The sequence below is a fragment of the Palaemon carinicauda genome, chromosome 29 (genome assembly GCF_036898095.1).
Source record: "Palaemon carinicauda isolate YSFRI2023 chromosome 29, ASM3689809v2, whole genome shotgun sequence".
NCBI lineage: Eukaryota > Metazoa > Arthropoda > Malacostraca > Decapoda > Palaemonidae > Palaemon > Palaemon carinicauda.
The window spans coordinates 45,095,960-45,105,959 of NC_090753.1; the positions used below are offsets into that span (position 1 = coordinate 45,095,960).

General features: G+C 35.3%; 2 protein-coding genes across 2 annotated transcripts; both read left to right on the forward strand.

Moving 5' to 3' along the window:
- Window positions 1-5,401: 5,401 nt before the first annotated feature.
- Window positions 5,402-7,387, forward strand: LOC137622543 (uncharacterized). Its single transcript, XM_068353147.1, has one exon. It carries the CDS (start codon window positions 5,402-5,404, stop codon window positions 7,385-7,387), a length of 1,986 nt encoding a protein of 661 aa, XP_068209248.1.
- A 907-nt stretch (window positions 7,388-8,294) lies between these two features.
- Window positions 8,295-9,134, forward strand: LOC137622544 (uncharacterized). Its single transcript, XM_068353148.1, has one exon. The coding sequence runs from the start codon at window positions 8,295-8,297 to the stop codon at window positions 9,132-9,134; it is 840 nt and encodes a 279-aa protein (XP_068209249.1).
- Window positions 9,135-10,000: the final 866 nt, after the last annotated feature.

The window sequence follows — 10,000 nt, forward strand, 5'->3', positions numbered from 1 at the left end:
ATATATATATATATATATATATATATATATATATATATATATATATATATATATACATATACATATATATACATATATATATATATATATATATATATATATATATATATATATATATAATATATATGTATGTATATATATAAATATATATATATGTATATATATATATATATATATATATATATATATATATATATATATACATACATATATATTATATATATATATATATATATGTATATATATATATATATATTTATATATATATATATATATATATATATATATATATATATATATATATATATATATATATATATATATTATGATCATATGTCCAATTTAGTACAATAACCGTCTCTCTCTCTCTCTCTCTCTCTCTCTCTCTCTCTCTCTCTCTCTCTCTCTCTCTTTCTCGTGAGTTGTATTCTAATCCCTTCGCTTCAAGCCTAATGGTAAACAGGAAGTTTGTTTGTATCCGATTCTGTTTATATAAGGAGAGAGAGAGAGAGAGAGAGAGAGAGAGAGAGAGAGAGAGAGAGAGAGAGAGAGAGAGAGAGAGAGAGAGAGAGAGAGAGAGAAGAAAATCTATTCAAAGATAAGAAAACTGAACAGTTTTATATGCCAGTGAAAAAATCTACATTTTTATTAAGTTAATTCTATCTCTGCCTTCGCATGTTCTTACCTTTTCACAATAAAATGGAAGGTCAGAATTCATCGGAATGTTCGCAAAAAGAGAGATCCGTTATAGAATATAGAGAATATAGGAGTGGTTAAAACATCTAAGGAATAAAGTTTTTTTGCACTGAAAATGGCAAGTGAAATATACTTCATTCACATTCCAAAGGGAAAAAGCGTAATTGGTATTTCCATTTCTGTAAAACATTTACTTCTACAATGTTGAAATCGCAGAATTACTAGTAAGAATTTCGAAATGATTTTGTATTGTAATATAAAATTAGTTGCATACACAGAGTATACATTATTGGAATATGTATCACAATCCTCAAAATGTCATTGATATTGAATGATAATGCAAAAAGGATTTACTTTTAAAAATATTAATTCATTAATATTAACTGATTTCTTTTTCCTATTCATGATGAAATTTGGTGAATTATGATCATGCTTTTTTAATCAATAACAAAAAGAAAGTTACTAGATCTACAGGTTTTTCCTTTTGATTCTTTTGCACATTTTATCAAAGGTACCGGAAATATTGCAAAATCCATTTTGATTATCTATCCGAAATCTATTTTTTTTTAATGGCCGTCATTACAAAAAGCTTATTTTTTTTTTTTTACATTTCAGTTATTATTTATCGTATACCCTATTAAGCTTTGCCTAATAGTACTTTTTTATTTAATTTTATAATTTTATATTTTTTTAATAATAATAATAATAATAATAATAATAATAATAATAATAATAATAATAATAATAATAATAATAATTATAATGATAATAATTAATGTAGATCTTGGGCTGCTATGCTTTAATGACCTCAATTAAACTATTAAATACCCTGATCTGATGTCAGACACCCCATCGTTATAGTTAACCCAAAACAAAGTTGCATCCGAGAGACATTCTAATCTCCATGTTTCAAATGGACTTCATAGAAATTTCGGACTATTGAGTTCGTACCTTAACGACCGCTAAATGAAGATACGAAAAAACAATCTAATGAGGTTAATACTTATGAGTTATCTGATACCGAGTGTCAGACTAATCCTGTTCTTATCTGAAAAGGATTGACATCTAAATCTGAACCGTATAATACTTGTAGATACTTCTTATCTAGATAGTCTTAGTTTTCCGTATACTGGAATAATTTGCAATTGTGCGGCTCTGATGGACCTGGGATCATAAATCTCCCAAGGCTACAATGGTCTTTCCATTGATCATCTGGAAATAAATAGCCGATAAGGAAACTATATCTGGAATAGTAACCGATTAAACTGTCCGTCCTTTAAAATCTTAATCCATGTTTTCTTTCAGGACTTCTGAAAGATTTTGAATGTCCGGATTGTGGATTTCAGCATTGCAGCAGTCGGGATTGTGACTCAGACCCATATAGCCAAGTGTTTGCTCTTAATAATATAGAGGAGATTACAGAATACTTGCTCAACCTGGTGTACGTTTCATCAGATGTAATTTCACATTCTACTCTCGATCATTTCCAAGTAATTGTTAAAATGTTTTTGTGTTGGGTAGGCTGATATAGGTCTCTCTTTATAGTGTGTGTTTGACTGATATATTTTTGGTTTATTATTGATCTTAACATATTCTATATAGATCATTCATTACTTCTTTTGCAGTTATTTATATCCTTATTTCCTTTTCTGACAGTGTTATTCTTCCTTATCGTACCCTCTGGGCTTATAGCATCCTGCGTTTCTAACTAGGGTTGTAGCTCAGCTAATAATAATAATAATAATAATAATAATAATAATAATAATAATAATAATAATAATAATGCATTTTATAGAAACCATTTGTGTACATAATTATTTAATAAGCTCTGTTTTTCAACTTGATGATTAGGGTTAAATTGTATTGTAGATATTTTGTCCGTTTTACATGTAAACATTGTTCAGTCTTTTTTGATAGTTACTGCTGTAATTTGTTTGTTAAGTGTTGAGTAGTTCTTGAAAAGATTGTTTATCCTGGTAGTTATCAGTGTTGGAATCACACTGTAACAATTATATGTTCTAGAAATAGGATCAAGGTTTTTGATGACTGACAGAGTAGAAGAAGTCTTCAAAGTGTAAAGAACATTTCTTTGGAAATTCGTTTCGCTTGCATTGGATGTAGCTTAAAGTAACACAGATGTAAGTTTATTTCTTTACTGAAATTTGTATATATTCTATTTCATGTTTGTGGTGTTTCGTAGTGAAATCAAACTATTCAATTCTTTGTTTATTATGGAATTTCTTTTTAACAAATTTAGTAAGTTTGTACTTTGTTGTTTTCAGTTTCTTGAACCTCGTCGCCCTGCACTACTAGCAAAGTACTCATCATTGGTTCTCTGGTCTTGGAGTACTGACCAACTACAGTATAAGCTTTTACAGTTATGGTCAACTTAAGTTGTAGTGCTTAGTGTTAAGTGATTTAAAGCTTTAAGTTGGTTTTAAGTGTCTTGTGATATCAACTTGAACTTTATATCAAATTTTTAATAAAGTGTGACGTGAGTAACAGTATCTGTGTCTATTCTCCATCTCATCCCTGTGGCTTTGAAGAAAACGGCAGCTACATTAGTTCAAGAAAATCTTGTGATTGAAAATGCCGGAATCTAGCGAAGTTGCTGTGTCTATAGTCAGTGAAGATTGTCTTGAAGTGATACAAGAGCAAATGAAAACTTTGAAAAATGCCCAAACTGCTGCTCTGTCTGCTGTGACCAAAAGGAGAAATGAGATCTTTAGACTAATGGATAATTGTGATAATCTCCATCTGGTGAAGTCTGAAATGATTATTTTCTGTAAATTGCGTGACGAATATGATGAATGTTTTCAGCAATATGAGAAGCATTTAACAGATTCCAGTGAACGAAACACAGTAAATAAGAGGTATTCAGAAAATACAGTATCCATTGATCGTTTCATCACAGAAATGAATAACTGGGTCAAGGAAAGTGAATTACAATTGACGGCAGACCTTGATAAAAAAAGTCTTTGTTCCTCATCCACTAGCAGGACCAAGTCCAGCAGAACTAGTGTAAGATCTGCTCGCCTCAAAGAGAAAGCTAGACTGGCAGAATTGATGGCTCAATATGCTATGAGAGAAAAAGCAAAAGTGATGGAAGAGCAAGAACTCAGACTTAAGCAGGAGAGGGAAGAGCAAGAATTTATACTTAGAAAAAAACAAGAGCAATTGGAATTAAAAACAAAAATTGCAATGTCTCAAGCAAGAGAAAGAGTTTATACTGAATCTGACAATATTTCGGATATCGTGCCGAAAGATACTCCTTCCCAGTTGAATCCAAATGTAGACCTGTTCCAACCACAACCTTCGGATATAATAGCAGATACTCCTCAGTTGAAAGCGAACGTTCCCTGTAGTTCTAGCCAGTGTCAGTTCTCCGAGCCAAATCTTGATATGCAACTGCAGTCCCAACAAGAGATGCTCCTGAAGACACAGCAGCACATGACTGCAGCAATGTTGCTTCCAAGCATAGAAGTACCAAAATTTAAAGGTGATCCTATTGAGTTTGCCAGTTTCATGATGGCATTTGATGCCAGAATTGCCCCAAATGCTTCGGGTGATGCTGATAAACTGTACTACTTGGATCAGCAACTTGAAGGGGAAGCCAAAGACTTGATAGGTGGATGCTTGTATATGAGTTCTTCAGAAGGATATACTACAGCTAGGAATTTGCTCAGTCAAGAGTATGGCGATCCCTACAAGGTGTCGATGGCATATGTTAAGAAACTTATTTCTTGGTCTGCACTGAAACATGAAGATCCTCATAGCTTGTATACATTTGCTTTATTCCTTATTAAGTGCAGACATGCCATGACCAACTTGTCACACATGGAAGTACTAAATCATCTTCCTAACCTTCAAGCAGTTGTTAAAAAACTTCCGACATTTCTTCAGAACAAGTGGTGTAGCCTGGCTGGACATTTGAGGGAAGAAAAGGGAGGAGTTGATTTTGCAGATTTGGTTGAATTTGTTTATAAAAAGGCAAAGGCAGCAAACGACCCAGCATTCAGCAAGTTTGCTCTTCAAAATAATTACTCAAAGACTGAAAACAACTCTGGTAGCTTCAAATTCAGATCTTGTCAACAAAAGAGCAAAAGTTCAATTGCTACCCAAGCAGAACTGAATCCCGAAAATAGAAAGACATCAATAGTGTCTGAGAAAGAGAAATCATGTCCAATGTGCAAGAAAAACCATGATCTTGACGATTGCTGGAATTTTGCTAAGAAGACCTCTGAAGAAAAAATAGATTTCCTTAAGGAGAGAAGGTTGTGTTTTGGATGCTTTGGTCTCAACCATACCTCTAAAGGATGTATGAAAAGGAAGCAATGTAAGACATGCTCTAAGAGGCATCCCACATCACTGCATATCGACGGATTCAAGCTACATAAAGAGAATGATAGCTCATCAAGCAAAGATGCAAGTGAAATTATTGTTAGCACATGTACTACCAATCATGTTAGTGAAGTAAATACAATATTACAGGCTATTCTCCCAGTAAAAGTATATCAGAAAAGGAAACAAAGTAGTTTTGGACACTTATGCCTTTTTTGATAATGGCAGCACTGGATGTTTCATCACAGAGAGTTTACGAGAGCAGATAGGTGCATCTGGAACAGAGACATGTTTAAAGCTTCAAATCATGCATGGCGTAAACATTGTGAATACTTTGGCGGTTAATAATTTGTGTGTTACAGATATGGAAGGAAACAACACTATTGATCTGCCAAAAACCTTTACTCATCAAAATATCCCAGTGAGTCATCAACAGATACCAAAACCAAAATTGCTCAAAAAGGCAGCCGGTCTGAGGAATATTGCTGATCTAATTCCTGATTATAGAGCTGATCTGGAGATTGGTTTGTTGATTGGCAGTAATTGCCCTAAAGCACTGCAACCATTAGAGGTGCTTCCAGCCAAGGGTCAAGATTCTTATGCAGTTCTTTGCCACCATGGATGGACTGTTAGTGGACCTCTACATTTTAAATACTCTTCAGAGAAGAACAGTATTTCATGTCACCATGTCTTTCTTCAGGAAGTTGAAAGGGTAAAGGAATGTTTTCTTCCTGCAGCTGTGGTCCATATGTTTGAAAGAGACTTTAGTGAGAAAGATGTTGGTAGAGTTCCTGATGAGAAGGGTCTGTCACAAGAAGATCAACAGTTCCTCAAAGAAGTGGCAAAAAACATTCAGTTTACCAATGGGCACTACCAGCTTCTCCTACCATTTAGAACCAATAAAGTTAACTTGGTAAACAATACAGAAGAGGCAGTGAAACGAGCACAATGGCAAAGAAGAAAAATGAAACTAAATCCAAAGTACCATAAAGATTATATGGAATTTGTTGAGAAATTGGTGTCTGAAGGATATGCTTATAAGGTTCCGGAGGATCAGTCATATGATAAACAACCTGCATGGTATCTACCTCATCATGGTGTCTACCATCCAAAAAAGCCAAATAAGATTAGAGTAGTCTTTGACTGTAGTGCTAAATACCAGGGTAGTTCCCTTAATGACAAGTTGATGCAAGGTCCTGATATGACTAATTCCCTGATTGGAGTGCTCCTCAGATTTCGTCTAGAAAAGGTGGCCTTGATGGGTGACATAGAATCTATGTTTTACCAAGTTCAGGTACCAAAGGATCAACATAAATACCTAAGATTTTTATGGTGGCCTGGTGGTGAACTTGAAAGCGAACTTATAGAGTATCGGATGGGTGTTCACATCTTTGGAGCAGTATCAACACCTAGCATCGCCAATTATGCTTTGAGGGCAGCAGCTGACCATGCAAGAGATAAGTATGGTCCAGATGTAGAACACACCATTAAGACTAATTTTTATGTGGATGACTATTTAAAGTCTGTACCTTCAGAAGAGCAGGCATTAAGACTTGTGAAAGACGTTACAGCAGCATTGAAGGAAAGAGGTTTACGGCTGACAAAGTTTGTAAGTAACAGCAAGCTGGTGTTGAAATCAATCCCACAAGAGGACCGTTCAAAAGATCTTCAAACATGTGATCTTGACTGTGATGAACTTCATGTAGAAAGAGCTCTTGGTCTTCAGTGGAATATTGAAAATGACTACTTTACTTTCTCCGCAAGCTTGGACCCAAAACCATTTACAAGGAGAGGTATTTTGTCAACAGTATGTTCCCTTTATGATCCTCTTGGTTTTGTGGCTCCTTTTCTTTTGCCAGCTAAGAGAATTCTTCGCGAAGTTTGTCAGGATAGCAGCTGGGGATGGGATGATGTTATTCCCGAAAAATACCTGAAGCCCTGGAGAAGGTGGCTTGATGATTTACCAATCCTGAGTAACTTAAAGATTCCAAGCTGTGTCAAACCAAAGGAATTTGGTACAGTGACTTCCACACAGCTGCACATGTTTTCAGATGCTAGTAATGAAGGCTATGGTGCTGCAGCATACATAAGACTTTCTGATAACAGTGGGAGGATTTCTACTGCTCTGCTGATAGGAAAGTCTAGAGTGTGTCCTGTAAAGGCAACAACCTTACCGCGACTGGAATTGACTGCTGCAGTGGTGTCCATAAATCTCGCACAACACATTTTGAAAGAGCAGCAGATTACAGTGGATCAGACATTCTATCACACAGATTCTACAACAGTTCTTCACTATATTTTTAATGATAGAAAGAGATTTCCTATACAGTATTTGTTGCAAATAGAGTGAAAGTAATCAAGGATTTCTCTGAAAATACACAGTGGAGATATGTTCAGAGTAAAGAGAATCCTGCTGATATTGCATCAAGAGGTTTCACAAGTCAGCAAATGCTGAACAGTAACATTTGGTTTGATGGCCCATATTTTCTTAAAGGACCAGAGGAGCTGTGGAAAAATGATATGCCCCATGGTGTAGTTGAATTGAAATGATCTACAAGTTCTGCAGTGCATCCAGAAGATGGGGAGGGAAATGCTGTTGATAAGTTTCTTGAGTATTATTCTTCATGGCATCGATTGAGGATGGCTGTTGCTGTGTATCACCGCCTTTTTTCCATACTGAAATCTAAGAGACAAGCTAGAATTAATGGTTCATTTACAGCAGAAGAATTAGATGCTGCTGAAAAAGCAGTCATCAGATATATTCAGAAGAAAACTTTTAGTAAGGAAGTGACACTCTTACAAAGAGCGAAGGGTCAAGGGCCGAGGACTTTGTAGTAGCAGTAGCATTTATAAACTAGATCCCTTCATTGATCCTAAAGACAGGCTTCTTCGCGTTAATGGACGGCTCTCCAAAGCAGAAATTTCAGCTGGCGAGAAACATCCAATGTTATTACCTAGAAAGAGTCATATTACCACTTTGATTATCCGGTACACACATGAAAAATTAGCTCATGCTGGACGCAACCATGTGATGGCAAAACTTAGAGAACTTTACTGGATTATCCGTACTAATGCAAGTGTCCGCCAGGTTCTACAAAGATGTGTCATTTGCAGAAAAATGAGAAACCCTGTTCTAAACCAGAAGATGGCTGATTTACCATTGGAAAGAGTAATTCCAGCTGCTCCATTCACACACACAGGTGTTAACTTCTTTGGGCCACAGGAAGTCAAAGAAGGAAGGCAAATCAGGAAGAGGTATGGTGTATTATTTTACTTGCTTGTCTACAAGAGCAATTCATATAGAGACAGCCAATTCCTTAGACACATTGTCCTTCATAAATGCTTTAAGAAGGTTTGTTGCTAGAAGAGGAAATGTAAAGAAGATTTGGTGTGACAATGGGACAAACTTTCATGGAGCTGAGAAGGAGTTGAGGAAGTCACTGCAAGAGATGAATGATGATCAGGTCAGAGCTTTCCTCTCAAAAGAAAGCATCAGCTGGACCTTCAATCCCCCTACAGCTAGTCATATGGGAGGTGTGTGGGAACGTCAGATTAGAACTGTGAGAAAGGTCTTGACTCCTCTCTTCAAGGAACATGCTGGACGACTGGATGATGAGAGTTACCGCACTCTTCTCACAGAAGTTGAGGCTATAGTGAATGACCGTCCTTTGACCACAGTCAGTGACAGCCCAGATGACTTACAACCACTCAGTCCAGCACAGCTTCTCACACAGAAATCAAGTGTTGTGATGCCACCACCTGGTGTTTTTCAGAAAGGAGATATGTATCTGAGACAGAGGTGGCGATATGTTCAATTCTTGGCTAACTTATTCTGGACTAGATGGCGAAGAGAATATTTGTCAACATTACAAGAGAGACAGAAGTGGAACAAGGAAAAGCGGCATCTTCAAGTTGGTGATATTGTCCTTGTAAAAGATGATAATCAGTTAAGGAGTAACTGGATGATGGGTCGTGTTATCAGCACTGGAAAGGACAGAACTGATTTTGTACGTAGTGTAGTTTTAAAGACACAAACATCAGAGCTCCATCGACCCATTCAAAAGCTTGTTCTTCTCCTTGCAGTAGAGGAACAATGATTAGAATAGTTATTTTTATTAGGATCAAAGGATTGGCGAGTATATTACATTTATTATAGATGTTACTTATATCACCTGCATTTATAGATATGATTGATTTTGATAAACAAATAATTTGTTTATAGGGCCGAGAATGTAAATGCAGCATTTTATAGAAACCATTTGTGTATATAATTATTTAATAAGCTCTGTTTTTCAACTTGGTGATTAGGGTTAAATTGTATTGTAGATATTTTGTCCGTTTTACATGTAAACATTGTTCAGTCTTTTTTTGATAGTTACTGCTGTAATTTGTTTGTTAAGTGTTGAGTAGTTCTTGAAAAGATTGTTTATCCTGGTAGTTATCAGTGTTGGAATCACACTGTAACAATTATATGTTCTAGAAATAGGATCAAGGTTTTTGATGACTGACAGAGTAGAAGAAGTCTTCAAAGTGTAAAGAACATTTCTTTGGGAATTCGTTTCGCTTGCATTGGATGTAGCTTAGAGTAACACAGATGTAAGTTTATTTCTTTACTGAAATTTGTATATATTCTATTTCATGTTTGTGGTGTTTTGTAGTGAAATCAAACTAGTCAATTCTTTGTTTATTATGGAATTTCTTTTTAACAAATTTAGTAAGTTTGTACTTTGATGTTTTCAGTTTCTTGAACCTCGTCGCCCTGCACTACTAGCAAAATACTCATCATTGGTTCTCTGGTCTTGGAATACTGACCAACTACAGTATAAGCTTTTACAGTTATGGTCAACTTAAGTTGTAGTGCTTAGTGTTAAGTGATTTAAAGCTTTAAGTTGGTTTAAAGTGTCTTGTGATATCAACTTGAACTTTATATCAAATTTTTAATAAAGTGTGACGTGAGTAACAG

Bases quoted from the DNA above. Each gene is read 5' to 3' on its own strand.
- LOC137622544 (XM_068353148.1), top strand. From the start codon at position 8,295: ATGGTGTATTATTTTACTTGCTTGTCTACAAGAGCAATTCATATAGAG.
- LOC137622543 (XM_068353147.1), top strand. From the start codon at position 5,402: ATGGAAGGAAACAACACTATTGATCTGCCAAAAACCTTTACTCATCAA.